The 24,951-nt window shown below is 40.4% G+C and overlaps 2 protein-coding genes across 3 annotated transcripts in view; one reads left to right on the plus strand and one right to left on the minus strand.

Annotated features, from left to right (window-relative positions):
• Window positions 1–2,197, minus strand: part of DYNC2I1 (dynein 2 intermediate chain 1) — an 84,107-nt gene extending 81,910 nt beyond the window's left edge. Inside the window, 1 exon segment of the mRNA XM_020990347.2 lies at window positions 2,002–2,197. Coding sequence (XP_020846006.1) covers window positions 2,002–2,016 — 15 coding nt within the window. The 5' untranslated portion in view covers window positions 2,017–2,197.
• Window positions 2,198–22,568: 20,371 nt separating this feature from the next.
• Window positions 22,569–24,951, plus strand: part of ESYT2 (extended synaptotagmin 2) — a 115,461-nt gene continuing 113,078 nt past the window's right edge. Inside the window, exon 1 of one of the 2 annotated variants that reach the window (XM_078152542.1) lies at window positions 22,569–23,251. In XM_078152542.1, the coding sequence (XP_078008668.1) occupies window positions 22,895–23,251 (357 nt within the window). In that variant the 5' untranslated portion in view covers window positions 22,569–22,894. The remainder of the gene's footprint in view (window positions 23,252–24,951) is intronic. The other variant, XM_020990348.2, reaches the window with a different exon arrangement.

The raw sequence follows: 24,951 nt of genomic DNA on the forward strand, positions 1-24,951 counted from the left end.
CCTCTAAATTCTCTTTCTCTTTAGCTCTTAATGCCCTATACAAGTTCAAATGAATTATTCTACATACATTCATAGCTTTATATAAGCCTCTGCATTTTTTAGCCAGTATGAGTATGGAGTAGAACTCTGAGGATAGAGTATTTTGACAAAGTATATACTCAGTTTGAATGCTGATAAGCCATTTACAAGTTTAGATAGAAATGTGTCTCTTCTTATTATCATTCAATAAGCCTGACAAGTAACATAGCTGAATCATTAAATGAATCAACTGAAACTACAGCATGGATAGAACAAGCAAACAAGTAACTGGATAAATGGGAAAAAAATTTTTAATTGAAATTTTATAAAGTCCTATACAACTTGTCTCCAACCTCTCTTTCAAGCCTCAATGGATATTTCCCCATCCTCCACCATGTACAACCACTCTTGGTTCCTTACACACTACTCTCCAATATTCCTTGCTGTTACACTAGCAATCCTGCATGCCTGGTCCTCTTCCCTTGGCATCACAGAATCTCTGTTTTCTTCAAGAAAAGAAAGCACTCTTTTTTCTTTTTGTATTACAGCAGTACCTTCTCCATGAAACATTTACTGATTTCCCCAGAACACACACAAACACACACACATGCTAATGTCCTCCCTCTCAAACTAACCAATATTTAATTATTTGTGTTTGCTTGAATTTACTCTCTTTATATTTACTGTGTATAGTTATATGTACTTGTCTCCCCTGTTACAATGTAAACTCCTTAAGGAACAAGATGGGTTGGTTTTTTATTTTCTTTTTAAAAGTACTTCTTTTTAACATTTTTCTTCTAAAAATTTTTTTGAATTAAAAGGAGTATTCAGAATGCAAGCCGTCGAATGCACGCTGTCTTGGGGTGGGGGAAGGGACGAGATGGGTAGAAAATTTGAACTCAAAATCTTGTGGAAGTGAATGTTAAAAACTAAAAATAAATAAATTTTTAAAAACTTTTTTGAATTCCAAATTCTCTCTCCCTCCACACCCTCCCCCACCCACCAAGAAGGCAATGTATCAAACATGTGAAATCATGCAAAAACGTATTTCCATATTAGCCATGTCTCCAAAAAAAGCAAGAAAAATAAAGTGAGTGAGAAAATCATATTTCAATTTGCACTCATGATTGTTTTTTTTCTCCCCATTTTATTTTGTGTCCCCAGAACCTAGCACAGAGCCTTTCAAGACACTGGCCACTTAATAAATGCTTGAAGCTTGACTGATAACGGTTTCTCAATGTTTGTTATCAAGCTGAGTGTGGATGGTCCAGCAGATAAGAGCATAAGGGCTGAAATCTGAAACCAGAGTTTGAATTCTGCCTGTGGCACTCTCGTGGCCATGGGCAAAATCATTTCGTTCCTCTAAGCGTGCTTGGGGGTTAATACTACTTATGGTACCTACCCCCCCAGGGGTGTGCACGTGCAGATTCGTGTAAAGCACTTTGCAAATCTTGAAGTGTCACCTAAATGCTTGCTGCTCTGCTCATCTCAAGAATCTGACTTCCTACAAAATACCGCATAAAGAGGAGCAGACAACAAACCTGTCCCACCCCTTCAAAACAACAACTTTCTCGACCATGAGGAAAGGCAGAGATCTCCAGCTAAAGCAGAACCAGGGCTACTACCATCCCATGGCTACGCGGCGGGGAGGTGTGGGGGGGGGGGTTGTATCTTTTTTTGGGATGGGGGCGGGGAGGGAAGGATGGTTTCCACGTAAAAAATTAGTGACTCTGTCCACATCCTTCCCCAAGTCCTCCTTTCTGCATCCAACCCACTTTTAAAGCAGCTTCTCCTAGGAGTGAAATTGCTAACACGTGAGTAGCAAAGGCGGATCCGTTTTTAACCGCTTTCCTCCGAGCAAGGGATGAAGAAGAAAGGGCAAGGCCAGGGGACCGAAAAAGAACCGCCGGACCCCAGTGGCCCTCGGAAAAAGGCCCTGAAGGGCTCTCCAAAGTCGCGCCCCGGCCCCCTCCCCGCACTAACCTTTCCTGACTCCATCTTTCTCCTCAGACCCACACACCCCGTTTTCTCCCCCGTCCCGGGAGGACAATGAATTCCGTGTTCCGGACCCAGAAGAGGGGAACTCGAGGGAAGATTCAGCTAGGCCTGTAGTGGATGCGACTCAGCAGCCCAGGCGCCTGCGCTGAGGCCACTCTGAGGGGCCTCGGCGCGCGTCCCCTTTCTCCCTAGCAACGGGCCAGGCAGAACCAGGAGACGGCCGAGCAAGCGATCGCTCTAGTTCACCGCAGTCCAACCCCTCTCTCTGCTCCGAGGGTTTGATGCGCTGAAGGGGCTGTGACCTCTGCGAGGTTTTTGCAGAGTTTACAAATCCTTTGTCGGGGGGAGAGGGGGGGCCCATCTCTCTCCACTCCACTCCGTAAAGCACAACCCAGGCACGGGAAATACAGCGGGAAGGGAACTAAGCTGAACCTTTAGGAATTAGGAGGAAAAGGGGATCTGGTGCTAGTGTTAGCTTGTAATCTCCCAGCAGTCAGTATGGATGTCAGTTTATCTTGTATGAAATTCCTTACATAATTCCCCTTTCACCTTGAAATGCCAGAAACTAGCGCTCATACTTCTGAGTCAGTAACTGTTGAGCAAGAGGCAATAAACTGACCTGTGCCCTAGTCCCGAATCTGCCACTTCCCTGCCCAACGTTAGCGTTCTACGTGTGAACTTTGGGAAGTCTCTAAACCTCTTTGAATTTCGGTTTCCACATCTTAAAGAAGGGCACGTAAAGAATAATGCTCTACCATTCACAGGTTATCGTGAAGATAAAATGAAATGGATATGTGAAAGAAAGCCTTTATGAGCCTCTAAACCAGAACCAAATCTTGCAGAAATAAATGTTTCTTCTTGATCATGACAATTTCTCCCGAGGTTCCTCATGAAAACAAAATGATTGGGAAAAAATGCCATGCAGCTAATTCACTAATAAAGCTCACCTGCTTCTGAAATGAAAGCTGGTTTGCAATGGCTAATAAAAATGTCTTTCATATCGTCAAAAATGTACTTGTTGAAATATTTCAGCTCTTTGCAGAATAAAACAAATGATCTCATAATTCAATGTGAGCTATTATCAATGCTTTAAATAATTAACTACTGGGTTTATAGATTTTTTAAAAGAAAGCTAAACTACAGCCCTTCTAACTTTTCTAACTTTTAATGGATAATATTTAGCTACATTTCTGGAAAATGTTTTGAATTTATTTATATATGCACACACATATCACTTAGGTGACCTGCCTTCACTTAAATATTTTCACAAAAGAAAGAATCTAAAATCATGTCTTGGACACTAAGAAGTATCCATTCTTTAATGATCCAGACTTAGTTTGAAAGCCAGGAGTGAGGAAAGAACTAATATGCAATGCTGGCAGCAGGTCACAGAAACCAAGGTCATGCTGTCACTGGCTTGACAGTAGTGTCAATGACACTTTCAAGAGAAATATATAGAGAAAGCTCCAAAGTCCTCTCTGTATTCAGTGACCTGGACCAGATCCTCCTAAAATCAAAGGCAAGAGAACTGTTATGGTCCTATACAAAAGGCCCTAGCCTGGAAGCTAAATGACCTGAGTTCTGGTATGCTAAGTTGCTCTGTGATGTTAGAAAAGCTTCTTCCCTTTCTGTACTGCAGTTTCCTCTCATATAGTATCAAAGGATTAGACTACATGACTTTTGAAATCCTTTCTAACCTAATGGAAAGAAAAAAAATAAAAAAGGGAGCATGGGGGAAGAAACCTCAGATCCAGATTTAGGTTTCTCTCATCTGTCTTCAAGGTCCTGTTAGAAGATTCAAAGAAATTTAAGTGATTTCCTCAAGTTCACATAACCTACCTAGTTAAGTACATCTAGTAAATGACAGAACCATTACAGTACAGCTACTGCCTGTCAGAAATTTTAACTCCAATGAGCTACTAGTTCAGTCAGGGCTTCTTGCTCCTAGTTCAGCCATACAAAAGTGCTTTAGTGGAAACAGCCTGCATCTTAAGTTATAAGACTTGGGTTCAAATTATAGTTCTACTAATTAATACTACCTACAGATAACCCACCAGTAGAATCAATCAATCAATTAACAAGCATTGTTTAAGTCTCTCTCATATGCCAGGTACTGTGGACTAGGGATTCAAAGACAAAAATAAGCATGAGTTCTTGTCTTCGAGGAGTTTACATTCTATTAAGGGACACAAAACATATATATATATATAATATATATATAAAATTGCATACCAAAAAAAATTATAGTATGGGGGGGAAATCAGAAGTTGGGAAGTTCAAGAAAGACAAGATAGAAGATGGTACTTGGACTGGCAACACAGAATTTTAAGGAAAGTCAGTGCAGACACCAAGATCAAAGATGGAATGTTGTGTGTGAAAGCAGTAATAAAGGCAGTTTGGCTACACTGTAAAATAAAGAAAATACAGAAATAAGACTGGAAAAGTAGCTTGAAGCTAGGTTGTGGAGGGCTTAAAAATTCCAAAAAGATTAGTTCATTTTTTTATCCTAGAGGCAATAAAAGCCAACTAGGGACTTGCAGCCAATATGGCAGCTTGAAAGAAGACTACCAACCTTCTACATGCTTCCTCCAATAAAAACTTAGAGGTAAACACCAGAACAAATAATGATCAAGAAATCTAATGAGAAATTATAAATGACATCTTCCACCCCAGAACTGCACCAAAATTCATTCAGAAGCCCACGAGCAATAGGAAACAGCCCTTCCAGCAAGGTAAGCTCCAGTCAGCACTACCAGAGACTGGACAAGGTAGAGCCAGCAAGGCTCTGAGTCCAGAAGCAGCAAAAGAGGAGATCTACCCCTAATAAAGTCCCAGGGTGTCAGAAAGCCCCAAAGTGGGTGATCTTGGAAGCCCCAGGTAGTGGGTAGGAACCAGCACAATACCCTACTCCAGTAGCACTTAGATCAGGACAACCCAAACCCAGGGTTTCTGGGGTTTCTAACATTTTGTCCTGAGATACCAGAGAAGGCTAAGAACCTCAAAGATATGAGGGCGAGAAAACCTCAAGAGGTAAAGGTCAGTCCAAGAACCCAGGGAACTCAGGGCAAGACCAAGGAGGGCCAACCACCCTATTCAAGAGCAAAGCAGAGGGCAGAGACTAAACTTGGATGAAAGCCCAAATTCAGGAACTAAAAGCTAGAGAGATGAGCAAATCAAAGGAAAATGCCACCCAACATAATACAAAATTATATACATAATACAAATATATATGTATTATATACATAATATATATCACAAAACTAATTCCATAACAACTGTTAAGCAGAGACTTGAGGGAAAAAAGGCATTTTCCACAAGGACTACATGAATACCTAGAAGACATTAAGAAACAGCTTAAAGAATTAAAAAGAAATAAATAAAAAGAGTTTAGAGAAGAAATTAGGAGAATACATAGTCATTGGAAGGAGCTGTGTGATGATATAATACTAAAATTCTAAGATGGGGAGAAAAAATATATCCCTTCTAAGCCTTAATGTTTTCAAGAGGATATTAAGAGAGTTAAATAAGAAAAATAGAGGTGCTGGAGATAGACTGGTTCTGTTCTGAGGCTTTAAGAGGAAATAAAGAAAAGGGGGAATAAAAGAAGGAATACACCAATATATAAAGGAGGAAGAAGGGATGGAATCTTGCTACTTCACAACTGGGGTGCATGAGAAGAAGAGTATGCAAGCATGGAAAAAAGGGTAGGGGAATTCATGGGCATCAGATTAACCTCAATCTTATCTCAAGTAGACAAAGGAGAACTGAACACACATGTAAACAGTGGTTTAGATACAAGTAAACAACATTATAAAGAAAAATAACTTTGAAAGATTTAAGAATTGTTATTAAAACAATGATCAACCAACCATCTCTTCACAGGACCTACAATAAAATGTGTTAACCACCTCATGGCAGACAGGTAACAGACATGATGTGCAGAAGCATACATTTTTGGACATGGCTCCTCTGTTAGATTTGTTTTGATACATAATGCTTATTTGGTGCAAGGGTTCCCTCCATTCCTTCCCTCTTAGTTAATTGGGGTGGAGGGAGAAGGAAAGAAAGAAATAGCTTAAGAATAGTGACGCCAGGGGGAAGCTAGGTGGTGTGGTGGACAGAGCACTGCCCTGAAGTCAGGAGGACCTGAGTTCAAATCCGACCTCAGACCAAACACTTGACACTTATTAGCTGTGTGACCTGGTCACTTAACTGCAATTGCCCAAAAATAATAAAAAATAAAAGTAAAAAAAATAGTGATGCTAAGAAAGAAAGCAGTAACATTTCTTAAATGCACATAAGGAAGTTCAGAAGATAAGTAGGACAGTTTCAAAAGTAATAATATAGAATTTACAATATATGCATATATACTTTTAAAAGTAATAGTGTGAAGTAGAGATTCTTGGTTTCATATGTAATCATTTGTGTTCTATGTATATGAAAATGAATGAATAAAGCGTTTATTAAGTACATAGTGTGTACAAAACACTGGGCTAAGTACTGGGGAAAACAAACAGAAAAGAAAGACAGCCCCTGACCTCAAGAAGTTCAAATTCTAATAGGGGGACAACACATATGAAAGGTTTCATTGCAAGCCAGATAGAAAAGTCCCGTTGTCCTTAGAGTTCAGCAGCAAACAGATGAAGAGAATTCTCAATTTGCAAATCTGTCTCTAATAATGAAAATAATTAATTAAACGGCTACCTGATTACTGGCACTTTATCTCTGGTCTGCTGTTTAGTCATTCTCAGGTTAGAGACTGGCTCAGTAAAATCCTGTTAACAGTAAATACTTCAACACTTGTACCGAATGGAAATACTATAGAATTGAGCCAATCTTTTCCTTTTACTGGGCCTCAATTTTCTGATCTACAAATCGAGGGCAATGAATGCAGTTTTTTTTCCCTTTTAGGTCTAAAATCTCTGATAATGGAATTACAGAACCTCAGATTGGGACTGGACTTCAGAAATCATCTCATTTAAACCACATCTAAAAAGGAGTCCTCATTGTCAAGAAAGTGGTGATCTCTGCTTGGTCAGCTTCGGCTTGAAGACTCCCAGTGATGGTGCAGGGATGGTGTGATGGTATGAATGAATCAAGATTAGCATAGTAAGTGATAGAGTATTCTCTCTTTCTCTTTCCCAGAAATGTTCATTGTGAGAAGTGGGGCTAATAGCTGAGAAAGATTGCTAAAACGAGAAGTAGGAAGGGAATATTGGGGTGGGGAACAGTGGCAACCTTTGAAGAAAAGAAATCCTGGATAAGATAGATTTGTGGTGAAGAGCTTTCATTAGAGAAGCCCTTATATTTGGGATTGTACACTTCTCTAGGAGATCGATATTCAAATTATAAACATACATACATACATGTCTTTTTGACTAATAGTTGTTCATTCAAAGACATTTCTCTTTGTTTTCCTTCTTTTAATAAAACTTTATCCTGTTCTAGAGAGTAGCATGAACACATGATCTCAGGATTCCATGTACCAAAAAAGAGAGAAAATTCTCCAAAAGCATACTGGTGCTCTTCATGTCAGGAGGCAGCAGCCGAGAGAATGATTACATTTTGGAGGCTCATCCCAGATGTACATTTAAGTACATATCTTCTTCATTTGTATTCTCTGTCTATATTGTATAATGTAATAGTTGAACCTAGATAGTACCCTGACTCCTCCACACACCCCAAGGCAAAGAACAAACCCTTTCAAAACTAGAGCAGTGAGCTACCACCCTGAAGCAACTCTACATAATGCAGCATCCTAATGACCTTCTACAGAGGGCAATGAAACAGAAGAGGGCTGCAAGTTTCATAGGGAGGGGCGGAGTTACTTTCACTCAGGTGTCACTGATTGGTTTCCTGTTTTTGATGTCACAGGCAAGGGAATGCTTGGGATTGGTCAGCAAGGTTCTCAATGGATCATGGAAGTTTCCATTATAGAAGATTCTAGAGTTTCTATTATAAAGTGAGGGTGTAAAGGGGAAGGGAAGATATTGGCAAAGAGGCAGGGGTGTAAGCAAAAATGGGCTGTTGTAAAAAAGGTTGTTTCCCCCTCTCATCCCCAAACTGGAGCGGTTTCCTGAACAGGTATCAAAATTGTAGCTTCTGTTAAACTCTTATTCTTTCCTTATGAAAAACACAATAGCATTTTAGGGCTTTTTGTGTCCTTTCTACTTTATTTCAATACCATCATAGGTGAATATTTTGTATTTTAAAATGCTCTGGTACAAAACTGCCCCCCACTACCCATTCCCTCAATATTCAGTATACTTGTATGTTTAACTTTGGGCAGCTAGGTAGTGCAGTGGATAGACTCCAGGCATGAAGTCAGGAAGACTCATCTTCCTGAGTTCAAATCTAGCCTCAGACACTATCTGTGTGACCTTGGACAAGTCACTTAAACTTTTGGCCTCAGTTTCCTCATCTATATAATGAGCTGAAGGAAATGGTAAACCACTCCAATATCTTTGCCAAGAAAACCCCCAAAACATGACTGAAACGAATAAATATTTAGGAAATCAGATTATTTCAGTAGAGCTAAAGGGACTGTGGAATGACAGAAGTATACTTTGTGTATCCTTCCTTCACATATGTAATTTAATAGGCACAAAGCTTCAAGGATAGTAGGTCATTAGGAAGATAATGCTCCCAGAAGTGCTGATTTGTATTAAACAAGTCACTTGTCTTTGGTTTATTTTGTATTCAGAGAATAGAGGTTAAATACTTTATTACACATGGTACATACCAACTTACTAGGTTGATTTTCTAATAAATCTAATAAATCACTAGCAATTCAATTCAATGAATTTAGCACCTATCACATAGAGTACTAATAGGTCAGACATGAGATTTTTTTAATGACATCATCCCTGTGTTCAAAGAATTCACAATTTAGGCACTGATGGAAAAGAAGGATATTTCAATAGATAAAGATTGGCCAATCTATTCTAGATATGAGGGGTAACTTTTGGAAAGGCGTACAAGCAGGAAAGGTTAGGATGAGCATGCAGAATATTTCAGTTTGACTAGACCACACACAGCCATGAAATAATAATAAAGAGGGGAGGATTTGAGTTAGAGAGTTTGGCTATGGGATGATAGTGAGAAGTAAGGTCATGGTAAATAGCGCTAAAAAAAAAACTGTAAATGCATATTAGAGATGTAGAATCAACAGAACCTGACAACATCTTGGAAGTAGAAGATGAGGTAAAATGAAGTTAAGAATGATTTTTAAAACCCAGTAAGCCACTTTATCTTTTATGCCCACTTCTATGGAAAATTCTTAACTAGAAAGGACAGAAGTGATCATAAAGGACAAAACAACTTTTTTACATAAAATTTAAAAGCACTTGCATGAACAAAATCAATACAGCTAGAATAAGAAGAGAAGCAGTTAACTGGGGATAGAACTTTGTAGCATATATTTCTTTTTTTTCTTTTTAGTTTATTTTATTAATTTATTTTGATTTATCAATAATCACTTCTATATGCTTTTGAGTTTAAAATTTTTCTCCCCCTTCCTCCCTACCACCCTTCCCAAGACAGAGTACAATCTGATATAGGCTATACATTTACATTCCTATTAAACCTATTTTCACATTAGTGATGTTGTAAGTAAAAGTTAAAACCAATAGGAGGAACCATCAGAAAGAGGAAACAAAACTCAACAGAAGAGATTAAAAAAAAAGATAGTAATTCAGCTTCATTGTTCTTTCTTTGGATGTGAATAGCATTTTCCAGGCCTCTGGGGATGTCTTAGATCCTTGCATTGCTGAAAAGGTTAAGTTTATCAGTATCAGTCATCGAACAACGTGCCTGTTATTGTGTACAACGTTCCCCTGGTTCTGCTCACTTCATTCAGCATCAGACCTTACAAGTCTTTCCAGGTTTTCCTGAAGTCAGCCTGTTCATCATTTCTTATAGCACAATAGTATTCCATTACATTCATATACCACAACTTGCTCAGCCATTCCCCAATTGATGGGCATCCTCTCAATTTCCAATTCTTTGCCACCACAAAAAAGAGTGGCTATGAATATTTGTGTACATGTGGGTCCTTTTCCCATTTGTATGATCTCCTTGGGATATAGCCCTAGAAGTGCTATTGCTGGGTCAAAGGGTATGTAGCATTTGTTTCTGATTAAGGTCTTATATCCAAGATATAGAGAAAATGGAAACAAATACATAACATAAACCATTCCCAACAGAAAAATGGTAAAAGAATATGAAGAGGCAGTTTTCAAAAGATCTGTAGCTCTCATAGTAATATGAAAGAATACTGCATCTCACAAATAATAAGATAGATGAATACAAATTAAAACACTTGCAATGTTTCATCTCATACTCATCAGATTAACAAAGATAAAACAGTGAATTTTGGAGGGACTCTGGGAAGATACATACCTTTCACTTAGTTGAGCTGTAAATTAGTTCAATTCTTCTGGAAAGCAATTTGAAATTATGCTTAAAAATTAAACTACATATTCTTTGACTCAATGATAACAGGTATATGCACTAAGGATATAAAAGATCTCCTTTCTTTTCTTTCTTTTTTTTTTTTGGAAGCAGGGTTAAGTGACTTGCCCAAACTCACACACCTAGTAAGTGTCTGAGACTGGATTTGAATTCAGGTCCTTCTGACTCCAGAGCCAGTGCTCTATCCACTGTGCCACCTAGCTGCCCCCAAAGATCTCCTTTAAAAAGGTTTATATATATGTGTGTGTGTGTGTGTGTGTGTGTGTGTGTGTGTATATATATATATATACATATATATATATATATGTATGTATGTGTATATGTATATACACACACACATATAGCAGCACTTTTAGTAGTAACAAAACTGGAAGGAAAATGGGTATTAATTGGGGAATGGCTAATAGCTAAATGATATATGAATGTACTAGCATGTTATTGTATAGTATGAAGAACTCAGAGGATCTTGGGGAAAATTATAACTGTAAGTAGAATCCAGAGAACATCTTAAAAGACGATGACAAGGGAAGACAACATTCAAAAGCTTCAGAATTCTGATCAAAGCAGTGACCTATCATAATAAAAGAGGACAGTCGGGAAAGCATTGCTCCTCTTCTCAACAGAGACATGATAGACTCCAGGTGTGCCATGAGGTGTACACTTTTAGTCCAGGTCAATATGCTGATTTCCTTTGCCTGACTGCACTTATTTCATACAAGGGAGGATTCTGTCTGGGAATGGGGATGGTATGGAGGGAGTCTTTGGGAAGTGATGGTGAAGTTTAAAAAAAAAAGTATCAAAAACACATTTTTAAAAAGAAAGCTAAATTAAAAAATGGAGAGATTAATTCCAAAATTTTGAGCATACATGACAAGACAATGGTAGTGTCAATCAACAGAAATCAGGAAGTTAGGAGGGGGAGTTTCTAGTGAAAGAGTTCAATTTTGAACATATAGAGGTATCATAACTCACAGTGGAATATCAAAGACAAAATGTCTGTCAGGCAGTTGGAAATGAATAATGATAATAATGAGTATTTAGATAGGATTTTGAGATTTCTATATTTCTTCTATATTATCTCACTTGAGCCCTAGAAGCACTCACTAAAGTAGGTGCTACTACCCTCATTTTACAGATGAAAAAGACGAGAGAGACTTGTTCTAGTTTACATAGCTAGCAAGCAACTGAAGCCAAGTTTGGAACTAGGATCTTCCTGGATCCAAATCCAGCACGCAGCTGAAGTGCAGTGAAGAGATCCGAGCTGGAGATAAAGACTTTGGAGTCATTGGCAGGAAGGCTGAAACTACAGGATGAGGGCACAAAAAAAGAGGAGGCCCCAGAAAGAGCTTGGGGTGAATCACACTTTAGAGGCAAGAGAAGGGAGCGAAATCGGAGAGAAAAACAGCAAAGGGTGAGCAAGAGAAATAGGAAATACCCGTTTTATGGATACCAAGGGAAGAGAGAGGAAGAAAGGAGGAGGGACGTCCATCAGTAACAAATGGGATACAAAAAAATCAAGGAGGATGAGCACTGAGAAAAGTGCACTGGATTTGGCAATCAGAAGGTCACTGGTGACCTTGAGAGAATAGTTTCAGCATAAGTCTATATGGAAGCTAAATTATAGAGAATTGAATACTGAATGACTTGCTTAGGAAGTAGAACAGCCCACGTAAACTTTCCAGAAGTTTAGCAGTGATCTTTTAAAAATAACATTTTACTTTCCCCATTACATGCAAAAACAATTTTTAACACTTTTTTAAGTTTTGAGTTCCAAATTCTATCCTTTCCTCCCTCCTTTCCCCCCCTCCCTGAGACAGTATGCAATCTGATATAGGTTATATGTGTGCAATTATGTAAAATAGTCATTTTGTGGAAGAAAACTCAAAAAGAAAGAAAGAAAGAAAAGTATGGAAAGAAGAAAAGTACAAAATAGTATGCTTTGGTCTGTATTCAGATGCCAGTTCTTTCCCTGGGTGTGGATAGCATTTTTCATCATGAGTCCTCTGGGACTGTCTTGGATCACTGTAGAGCTGAGAACAGCTAAGTCATTCACCGTTGTTCACTATACAATACTGTTACTATGTACAGTGTTCTCCTGGTTCTGCTCACTTCTCTATGCATCAGTTCACATAACTCTTTCCAGGTTTTTCTAAAATCATCCTACTTGTCATTTCTTATAGCATACTAATATTTCATTACAATTATATAATACAACTTGCTCAGCCATTCCCCAGCTGATAGGCATCCCCCCCCACTTTCCAATTCTTTCCCATCACAAAAAGAAATGCTTTATTTTTGAATAAGTTATTGTCCCCTTTATTTAAAATCTCTTTGGGATACAGACCTAGCCAGTGGTATTGGATCAAAGAGTATACATAGTTTTATAGCCCTTTGGGCATAGTTCCAAATTTTTAGCTGTGATTTAGAAGAGAAAAGATGATTGCCGACGGAGATAGCAGCATAAGGTAAAGGTAAGATGTTTTTACGATAAGTAGACTTGAACTACAATGCAGGACACTTTGCTGGTCCTGGGGGAAATGACAAAGTTAGATAAAACATGGCCCCTGAACTCAAGGGTCTAGTCAAAACTGTGAATTAGGGTGATAAGGTATCAAAATTATTACATGAAAAATGCATTAGAGTTCTCACAGTGCTATGAGAGGTCTGAAGAGGAAAGTCAGTATTCATTAGAGTGATTAAGGAAGGTTTCTTGAGGTAGTCTTGAATCAGGCCAGAAAAATAGGTATGGCAGTGTTTTGCTTTGTTTTTTTTAAATTGTGGTTTGGGAGGGGTACAAAATTTATCTACTTTGGCTAGAGCACAGAATATGTACCAGGAAGTAATCTAAGTCTAGATAGTTGTGGTACTGCTGTTATGAAGGACTTTTAATGCCAAGAAGAGGCATTTAGCCTTCTTATTTTCTTTGACCAGACCAGTAATTTCACTGGTATAGAGTAGTGGAGTCAATGGGTACATAAGGATCTCTGTGGGTCAAATACTGACTTAATTTTAAAATGTGATATTATTCATTTTAACATATTTTTATTTATTTTGTTAAATATCTCCCAATTACATTTTAATCTGGTTCAGCATTTGGGGCCAGTCATGTTTGACACTGCCTAGTGTAGGGACCTCAAAGTAAAAGATCAATTCAAGACAACCATATATATGCTGCAAGTTACATTTTTAGAGTTGCTTGAGGCACTGAGAAACTGAGTGATTTGCTGAGGGTCATACAGCCAACACACATTAGAAGAAATGGGGTCAGGTCTTCCTGACTCTGAGGCCAGCTCTTTCTCCACCATGCCTTTCACTTCGGTTATGTCCTAGGAACAAACAGGGACCCAGGGAAGGTTTTTGAGTAGAGAAGTCATGACTGACCTGGTAAGAAAGATTATTTTTCCATTGGAAGAAAGTTGAGAGAAGATGATGAAACTGAGAAGTTCTGAGGAACAGAAGAGGGAAACTGAGAGAATTCATGGCCCCATGTTAGTGACATAGGAGACCATGTTAATGGGACATGAGTGTGGCTCAGCTGATACTGAGACAAAAGAAGAAAAGGGTTAATTGTTACTGAGGGGGATGAGATAAGGAATTGATAAGGGTGAAGCAGAAGTTTTATATACTTTATCAAAATAATGAGAAGATGGAAGTCATTGGAAAAGATTGAAGGCAAAAGGAGAAAGGGACAGCAGAGGATGAGATAGAAGCCACAAGCATGAGCTTGGACAGACTTTGGAAGATAGCAGAGGAAGGAAGGGCTATGGTCCTTGCGGTCATGCAGAGTTGGACACGACTGAACAAAAAAGACTTAAGGAAGTGAAGGCAGAGTACAGGAGCAAGAAAAAGGCCAGAGGTGATGATGAGAAAGCAGATTTTTACTGAGTAAATTCTAGGAGAGGCAGGAGGGTATGGTACCCACAGCATAAGGGGAGGAGCAAACTTCAGCAAGGATGACCTAGCACAGTGCCTTAAACATACCTGAGTTGAAAGAGAGACCTCTCTCTTCTTGAGACCAAAAGGGGAAAACCCCATAGTCTAATTCAAGAGGGCTTTGGGAACTCTGTATCAGATGTGTCAAAAATGTGGCATGCTGCCTACAACATTCCTGAGTACTGCCTGAATACAGCCAGAATCAGGTAAAAATGTAGTTCCTATCTGATTTTTAAAAAAAATTAATTTATTTTGAATTATCAACAATCACTTCCATAAGCTTTTGAGTTTTAAATTTTTCTCCCACTCCCTTCCCACCTTCCTCCCCAAGATGTTGCATAATCTGATATAGGCTATACATATACATTCCTATTAAACATATTTTCACATTAGTGATGTAAGTAAGAATAAGAACTATAGGAGGAACCAGCAGAAAGAAGAAACACAACACAACAGAAGAAAAAAAATAGCAAATAGTATGCTTCCATCTGCATTCAAACTCCATAGTTCTTTCTTTGGATGCGGTTAGCATTTTCCATCATGAGGCCTTTGGAGATGTCTTAGATCCTTGTATTGCTGAGAAGTGTTAAAGTCTATGAATGTTACCGTCGCACAACATAACTGTTACCGTGTACAATGTTCTTCTCATTCTGCTCACTTTACTCAGCATCAGACCATATAAGCCTATCCAGATTTTTCTGAAATCCTCCTGCTCATCATTTCTTATGGAACATTAGTATTTAATTACATTCATATACCACAACTTGTTCAGTCGTTCCCCAATTGATGGGCATCCTCTCAATTTCCAATTCTTTGCCACCACAAAAAGAGCTGCTATAAATATTTTCGTACATCCTATCTGATTTTAATGTGTTGATGTACTTAAAAAAACCCACATAAACATATATGGTTTTCCAAAGCAATATGTGACCTGGGGGGATCCTTAAGTGGCTTTCTATTTGAGTTTGACACCATTTCTCTTTACCAATTCAGATAACAATCCATCTATGACTTACTCAATTAATCTTGGGTAGTTGCCTGAGACACAGGTTAAATGACTTGTCCAGGGTCACCAACAAATAAGTATCAGAGGCAGGACTTAAACCCAAATCTTCCTAATTCACTGCCCATCATTGCTTCCATGTTTCTTTATGTTCTAGGAAACAGGACAAAACAGCCCTTTACTTTTGACAAGTGTAATTATTGGCTTCAGTTTGAAAAACTGCTGATCTTGAACAAAAGCTGGTTATTTGTGTACATTAAGCACGTCTTCATGGGCAGAAGCCAAATGGGAAGGAGCCTAAAGTGTGTTCGATCTAGTTTTTCAACTTTTTTTTCCCAAGGGACTAGATTAAATAAAATACAATTTCAAGCTCAGACAAATAAGGAGTTGTAAAGACAGAAAAATGAAGGCTGTTTCACTTCTCTTTGTCTTGGTACAGGCAGGGGCATCATACTCTATACAGATAGGTCTTTGGGCTCACATAGACCTGGGTTCTAAGCTGGGCTCTGTTACTGACTGACTTTGTAGTTTTAGGCCAGCTCTGAGTCCTCAGCCCAGAGCCTGAGTCTCTAAATCTGTTCTACCCATTTTACAGAATCAGATAACAATAATAACAATAACTGTGTAGAATTTATATAGCACTTTAAGGTTTGCAAAGTGCTTTAGAAATATTATCTTATCTCATTCTCACAACCCTGGGAGGTAGGTGCTATAATTACCCCCATCTTCAGATGAGGAAACTGAGGCAGACAGAGGTTAAGTTACCCAGGGGCACACTGTTAGTATCCGAGGCTAGATTTTAAATTAGGTTTCCCAGATTCCAAATACAGTACGTGTTTTATTCATTGTATCAATTACTTGCCTCTAAAACACATGCTTTCTGCAAAGTGTTTCATGTAGCACTATTTTTATAGAGTCATAAAATATATTTGCGTAACTCCTTCATATAAACACACACACACGGAAAGGAGGTAGTTTTTTATTGGCATTGTACTCAGGTGTGGACAAAAGAAATGCTAATATAAATGACTAATTGTAGTCCTTTGTACATTGTATATGAACTCTGTCTTTTAGTTATAGGCTATAGCTACTATTTGTGGAATATTCAACTCAGTTGAAAAAATATTTATATATAAAACACTGTGCTAGATGCTAGGGATGAGGGGAAGGGATTACAGCAGTGATTTCATTTGTATAGAGGACTCTCAGTGTGGCATTTGCCTATGTGCATCTGCTCTGCAATTTAGTCTTAGAGACTTCCTTGGGACACTGAGATTAAATTGCTTGTCCCAAGTAAATGTGGCCAATATGTCTCAGAGGCAGGATCTGAATCCTGGACTTCCCAGTGCTAGAGGATAAAAATGGCAGAGTCTCTGACGCCAAAAGTTTATATTTCATGGTGAGATGTATTACGTAAGGTAACAAATGATGAAGGCAAAACAGAGATCTAGACAAAATGTTTTAGGAATATTTGAGCAGGGGAGAACATTTTCTGTGGTGAGGGTCAGGGAAGGCTGGATAGAAAACACAGCCACGGAACTTCCTTGAAAGAAGATAAAGCTTCTGAAAGCTGGAACTGAGATGAGGAGACAATCTAGACGACGTGGATGCCTTGAATGAGACAACAGTTTTACTTAGGAAAAATGCTAAATAGTCCAGTTTGGCTGGAGTATAAAGTTCATGATGGGGAGTCACGTGATGAATATGTTGTTGGCTTTTGTGCCTCTTCCATCGTACAGACTTTTGCCCAAAAAAGGACACTTGATCTCTTCTTCCTTTATAATAAATTGGTCTGTTTGATTGGTCTGCAGTGATGTGGAGACTTGAATTTACAGTTTTTCTTCAATCTATACTGAAATGTCACATTACTTCAGGCTGCTGTACAACAGCTACTACACATGTCTGCCTTAATAATGAAATCTGACGTTATAAAGAGTATTAGAGTCTACGAAGCTTCTTATATATTATTTGTGAGGAAGGTAGATAGAGCAAGGCAGGTCCTATCGTTATTCCCATTTTAAATGAACTGTGTGGCTGTTGTCTGGCCTCGGACAATTAAATTTGGAGGGGTGCAGCAGGGGGTCAGATCAGGGTGGTGAATTTTTCAGTCACAAAAACTTTTTCCCCCTTTCTCTTTAAAATTTTGTTGATATACTTTGTTTTTATATCATCTGTATTTTCCAGTATAGCCTACTCTTTCTTCCTCCTAGACGACAACCCTAATAACGAAGAATTAGAGGGGGAAAAAACAATTCAATAAAACTACTAATGGACCAATCAAATCCAATATAGTTGTGCTCCATACCCACAGTACCTCACCTCTACAAAGGTGGGAGGAAGGTACATTCTTTACTTCCTTTTCAGGGCCACACATGGTCACTATAATTTCTTGGCAACGTTTCCATTATTTTGCTGTTATTGTCCTTTCACTTACATTGTTTTTTTGTTTGTTTTGTTTTGCTAGGCAATGGGGTTAAGTGACTTGCCCAAGATCACATAACTAGTTAAGTGTCAAGTGTCTGAGACCAGATTTGAACTCAGGTCCTCCTGACTCTAAGGCCGGAGCTCTATCCACTGTGCCACCTAGCTGCCCCCTTTCACTTATATTGTTGCAACCATCATACACACATACATACATATATGAGAGAGAGAGAGAGAGAAATGATTATTTCTCCCATATAGTAATGACCAATTATTGAATTAGGATTAAGGTTTTTCCCCTTTCTACGTCCTCATTCAGAAATCTGCCCCTTGTAGGTTATTCAGTCAGCATCTAAAGGACACTGCTGATAATGACATTGGATTAACTGCCTCCTCAATCTTGTTCGAACCCCCACCCAAGGGGGGAAGCTCATTATGCTCTACTCAGGCTTGGGTGGGTGGGTGAAGGGGAAGGGAAGATGTAGAACCTTTGTCTAGATTGTCCAGGGCTGGGGGCAGTCTGGGAGTAAGAGTGACATAAACAAAGTCCACATTCCCCCAGTCCCTCATTATAATATGTCTACCTCTCATTATAATATTCATTTTTCTCATTAATTGTTAACCAGAGTTGATTGCTATTTGTCAGGAACACTCACTCTTCCAAGGGCATATAAGCATCAATAGGCCCCCATGATCTGTCCTTGGTTTACAAGAGACAGCCAAATGACCAATTTTTTTATTCAATATTTGCAAGCCCTAATTATTAAAATGATTAATTACCCAGAAATTGTCTCTCAAACTATACATATATATACACATACATGTATGCATGCATATTTTAACCAGGCCTTGTTTGTTTCATTTTACATGAGTTTGAGTTCTCATGATTCCCTGCATTTGTCAGATTGCTTGTTTCTTATGGCATAGTAATATTCCATTACTACATTCATGAACCACAATTTGTTTAGCTGCTCCCCAAGGAATGGACATCTGTTTAGTTTTCAGTTCACTGCTACTACAAAAAAAATACTATTACAAATATTTTAGTGTATATGGGACCTCTCTATTATCACTGAGTTTTTGGGGGTATGTGTCCAGCAATGGGAGTGCTAGGTCAAAGAGAATGGATGTTTAATTCACTCTCTTAGCCTAATTCCAAATTGCTTCCTAGAGTGGCTGGAGAAATTCGCAACAATGCCAACATGATATACAACAACTCTTAAAAGAATGTCTACTAAGTCAGAGAAGTTGTAATTTGCACTGGTTTAGGAGATGAAAAAGTGACTCTGCCAGTTACACTAGAAAGGTTAAAATCTGTTAGTCAACAGCAGGGCTATGTTAAATCCAAGTTTTCTGATTTCATATCCAAAGCTCCTTCCACTAAGAGGCTACTTTTCTGTGTTAATGTAACGGTTGCTTCATGGAAAGAGCTCATCCAGCTGACGAAACATATAGGGAGAGAAGCAGGGGCAGCTGGAAAACTCATCTTCCTGAATTCAAATCCAGCCTCAGACACTTACTAGCTAAGTGAGCCTGAGCAAGTCACTGAACCCTGTTGGCTTCAGTTTCTCATCTGTAAAATGAACTGGAGAAGGAAATGGCAAAACACTCCAGTATCTTTGCCAAGAAAACCCCAAATGGGATTATGACTGAAAAGGACTGAACACAGGGAGAGAAACTTCTTCAGAATCAGCTACCCAGTTCTTGGATCAATCCATCAACAAGCCTTTAATAAGCACCTACTATGTTCTAGGCACTATGCTAGGCCCTGTAGATAGAAGTATAGCTGATGAAACAATTCTTACCCTGAAGCAGTTTATATGCTAACACATGCTAAAAAAAAGTAAAGGGAAAAGTTACAGATGTGAGATCTCAGAATCACAACCAGAGAACTTAGGAGTTGCAAGGTAACTCAGTAAGCTTCTGACGACTTCAACCCATACACAAATGGGACCATCACCATAAAATAATTGACAAGTGATCATACAGCTTGAAGACTTCCAAGAAAGACCTCTTGTCTCTGAAAGCAGGTGATAACCCTTCAAATATTTAAAGACAACTATCATATCTCTTCTGAGTCTTTTCTCTAGGCTAAACATGCTCTCTCCTCATTTCATGGCCTCAAGGCCCTTCAGCATCCTAGCTGCCCTCCTCTAGACACTCTCCAGTATGAAACCATGACGTCAGTTTCTGGGGATGTTAATTCAATAGGCTTTGGAACTTCTGTTGTGGATCTAAGCTGTTGTGTTGGCTGGTGAGTGAGTGCAAACTCTGTGTTTAGCCAGACAGATGAGACCATACTTCTCATTCCATCTATCCTCTGTTATGGCCAGAAACCCTGAGGGTCTTCCTCTCCCAGATTTTTTTTTTTAAGTATGCAAACTAGACCATCTTTTGCCTCATTTCCAACCTGGCCTTAAATCACTGAATACATACACCTTAAATCAGACTAACTGAGACCTGGGAATGACCTTAGCTTAAAAAGGCCAAAGACTCCCACTGTGCATCTGGGGACATCACAAGTCATCCTGATCTCTATCTTGCCACTGGACTCAGACAACTCTGGAGGAGTGAGGCTGATAACTCTGCACAGTCCTGCCTCACTTAAATCCAATTCACTAGCAAGTCAACACATCACCCTCCTGATGTCATTGGTCCTCTTCCAGAACAAAGGACGAACAGCAAATAACAACATCCATCCATATTATCTATCTTTGACATTGGCCCTGCTTCCATATCACCTGACACCCTTAAAGTGTAAGGAACACATTGCTTTGGACTTACTATTAATAAAATAAATACTATTATTGCTTGGGAAAGGATGCATCAGTTGATTTCCTTATGGACCAATGTATCATCCAGTGACTCTCCAGACCAAAACCCCTTTGCCTGGACACCCTTTCTTTATATCTTGTCTCCCACATATTAGATGTAGACTCCCTTTTTGTACTTCTGTCCCCAGCACTTACCAGAGTCTTGCACATAATAACTGCTTGGTACATGTATTTTTTAAATCATTCACTGAGTGCACAGAAACTAAAAGACACTTTTGAGGGGCCATCCAGTCCAACCTTTCACTTCTGAGATAAGCAAACAGACTCCAGGGAAGTCAAGAGACAAGCTAGCCAAGGCCCCAAACACAATCAGCAAATAGAACCTGCATAGGAACTCAGATTCCAAATTCATTATTCCTCCCACTAAACCAAGCTATTCCCTTCCTCATTATGTGAGATTTTGCCAATAAAAGATGAGGTTGGATGATAATAATAATAATAATAATAATAATGATGATGATGATGATAATTTGCTGTTGCTGTAGGATTCTTTGTGACCCCATTGGGGGTCTTCTTGGCAAAGATACTGGAGTGGTTCTCCATTTCCTTCTCCAGCTCATTTTACAGATGAGGAAACTGAGGCCAACAGGGTTAAGTGATTTTGCCCAGGGTGTCACAACTAGTAAGCGTTTGCTCAGCACTTTACCCACTGCGATACCTAGCTGCCCCAAGATTTGCAAAGCATTTTATAAATATCTCATGTGACGCTCACAACAACCCTGGGGGTTTAAATACTATCATTATCTTCATTTTACAACTGAGAAAACTAAGGCACAGATCAGTTAAGTGATTTGTCCAGGGTCACACGGATAAGTACCTAAAGACAAATTGTAACTTAGACCTTTCACGGCTCTAGTCACATGAGAGTAGGAAACCAGTCTGCCACCCTGGAATCACCTATAATCTTCTTTTGTTTAAATTTCATAATGCTCTTCTCTAATAATCAAGAATCTCCACCATAAAACAAACAGGAAGAATGCACTGACACGACTAATAAGGAGCTTGGTGACACTTAAGCACTGACGTCCCAAAGAGGACTGAAATAATTCAGGTTCTTGTTTAACACAAAACAGAAGGCGGCCCAAAAGTCTTAGTTCAGTTTTAAGCTATTAAAGCTTAAAGACTCTTGAGTGCACTGCATTGAACAGTCTGAACATTTAACTGCTTTGCTTTTGGCTTTAACAGGGGCAAGACAGGAATAATGATTTTACTGTAAAAGGGAGCCTTGAAAACTCCCCAGAGTGATTTCAACAATGCATTAGAGTTCCAAACTTATCTAAAGCTATCAGTCATTAAAAAAAACCCCACAAAAACCGCAAAAGAAACAACCACCCCGCCCGCCCCACCAAGCGAGGCACCAGAAAGTTTAACCTCAAACCCAAAGAAAAGCTTAATTCAACTCAGTAACAGAAGACCATCTTTACGCCCATCTTTACGCTCTCCTTTCTTAACACCCAGCGCATACGAACACTTCCGTGGGCTTCAGAAGGGTCGGGACAAGATTTGGGAGAGGACCCGAGAGGTCAAATAAGCCAGCGAGCTCCCCAAGCCAAGTTCTCGGTCACGGGGGAGATAAGAACACTTGCATCGCTCCAGGGGGTCACGAGGGCTGGGGCCTAGGCTCCCACGCCCCGCGCCGCCTCCCTCCACTTTTCCCTTTTCCAGCCCAGCACCTAGGAGCCCTCTCCGTCTCAATACCGCGCACGCCTCCTGGGCGGAGGCAGCCCACGGGCCCCGCAGGTAGGTGGCCCACGCGCACCCCGGAGGCCGTCCTGGAGGGAGGGCCCCACCCCTGCCAGCAGCCGGAGCCTACGCCCCGGCCTCCAGCTGGGGCCACCTCTCCCTGCCCGCCGGCCAGCTCGCAGCTGCGCGCTGACGTCACGCGCCGCCTGAAAGGCGGAAGCGCGAGCGCGGGCGCGGCTGCGGTGGCGGCGCGAGCTGCGGCAGGATTCGTTCCCTCCCAGTGAGAGGCGCTCGGGATACCGAGCAGGATGCGCCCGACCCCTGCCCCTGCCCCTGCCCCGGCGCCGGCGCTGGGCTTCTAGCGCAGCCCGCTCCGCCGCGCCTCGCCTCGCCTCGCCTCGCCTCGCCTCGCAGCGCCTCGCCTCGCCTCGCCCGGGGCCGGGGTAGGAGAGGGGGCGGTCGTGGGCTTGATCCTCTCGCCGCTGCTGCCGCCTCCTCTGCCGCCGCCCTCGGTGGATCTTGGCGGGGCACGATGAGCGACGCAGGGGACAGGGCTCCTGGAGTAGATGCTGCCTCTCAGGCCGCGGGAGAACCCGGCCCCACGGCCGCCAAGGGTCCCGGCGGGGAATCCCCGCCCGCGATGCTGAGCGTGGACGTGCCGGGGCTGTGCGCGCAGTTCGCCCGCAGCTTCGTGTTGCTGTTCCCGGTATACGTGCTGGGCTACCTGGGGCTGAGCTTCCTGTGGATCCTGCTGGGGCTGCTGCTGCTCTTCTGGTGCCGGAGGAACAAGGGCCATAAGACCTCCCGCTTCTACCGGGCGCTGGCCTTCCTGGAGAACGAGGAGCAGGCGGTGCGGCTCAGCATCTGCACCTCTGACCTGCCCGCTTGGGTGAGCCTCCTCCGTGAACCCCCTCCCCAGCCTCCCCTAACCGGCTTATGTAAGGGGTTGTCCCCTCCCTCCCCCCGCCAGCCCTCGAGCCGCTGCCCACCTAAACAGCTGACCGACCCACCGCTGTCATTGAGTGCCATCCCCTTCTCAAACATTATCCCGGGGCCACCCTTTCCGAAGAAAGTGCCGTGTCCTTTGGGCACAACTCTGGATTTTGTCCCCCCTTCTCTTGGAAGAAGGAGCGCATATGGACAGAGGTGTTGTAGACCCAGATTTACTGCGTGCATTATTGTAGCCTGCCACATCCTGAAATGTCGTGCCAGAAATTCCGTGTTCTTCCTTTTACATGATCCTTAGCTTATTGGCCTCTGGGGGAAATGACTGCTGCTCTTTGCTGTTTTCCCAGAGAGATGAGTAGTTTGCTTGTTTGGTTCTGAGCCAGCCAGGATGCCCTTTTCTGTTTCATGTCAAGCTTTCGCATACAAGGCCTGGGGAATGATCGTAGAACTGTAATGACTTAAGCTTTTCTCTTTCTTTCTTTCTTTCTTTCTTTCTTTCTTTCTTTCTTTCTTTCTTTCTTTCTTTCTTTCTTTCTTTCTTTCTTTCTTTCTTTCTTCTTTCTTTCTTTTTCTTTCTTTCTCTCTTTCTTTCCCTCCCTTTCTTTTCCCTCTACCTCCCCCCCCCAAAAAATAGGATGATGTATTTCTTTTTGATCACATACTGCCCTGTAAATTTTTCCTCCTCCCTCCTTGAGATGAATCCGATTCCGCTGAATTCTATAGCTGGTGTTGCCTGCAAGATCTCTTGAGGGCAGAGTGATTTAAAGTTTATATTTTAAGCCTTTATGAGTAACATTGTGACACTTTGGTTTGTAAAATCTGTAATAGAATTTCCAACTTAGTTGAAACTTGAATCTAACGGGAAGTTTTTCAGAACATGTAGGTGAATGAGCGTAAAATCATATTGACTGGATTTATTTTTATTTTCTGTGATTCCTTTCTGTGTTTATCTGATATGGTTTTCACTTCTAAAGATTTGGGTGCTGTCTTGACTTAATGGAATGTTTTAGATATAATCATTTGAGTTTATTGCTGTGTTGTATGGCTGAAGTGAAGCAAAACCAAGGAATTGTGAAGTAAAGACTTAGAAGGGGCCTTAGAGATTATCTAATTCAACCAGATACCCTAATTATTATTCCATAGAAAAATTTCAAACTCTCTTCAAAAATCTTCACAGTTTTATTTTGAAGTATTGGGTATTGAATAATCCTTACCTTCAAGTGTATTATGCTACTTGGCTTTGCATTGCAGTGTGCAGGAAACTTTCCTTGGGTATGTGTTGTAGTTGAGGGTCATAATGGGAGATCTGAACAAGAGGGTATTCAGAAGTTAAAACAGTATTGTTTCTTGCCCATCAGCATTTACTTAATAAAGTATTCCTCCTAGATATCTTCTCAGGTTAAGAGATTTTCATAGCTCATCTCTGCTTGTGATTGAGTAGAGCTGAGGCATGGAAAACATGAACTGTATTTCCTGACTTTGAACTTTGGATTTGTATACAGTCTTGTTCAAACTATAATAGTGGAAGCTAATGTCAAGGAATGGAAGTGTACCAATTATATAAGATTAATTCTTTTGAAAACATAAAAACTTATCTTTAAGTGGTTAAAAAAAGAAAGAAAAGATGCAGACTCACTTAAC

The sequence above is a fragment of the Phascolarctos cinereus genome, unplaced genomic scaffold (assembly GCF_003287225.1).
Source record: "Phascolarctos cinereus isolate Bilbo 61053 unplaced genomic scaffold, phaCin_HiC Scaffold_1;HRSCAF=81, whole genome shotgun sequence".
In the NCBI taxonomy this organism is placed as follows: Eukaryota; Metazoa; Chordata; class Mammalia; order Diprotodontia; family Phascolarctidae; genus Phascolarctos; species Phascolarctos cinereus.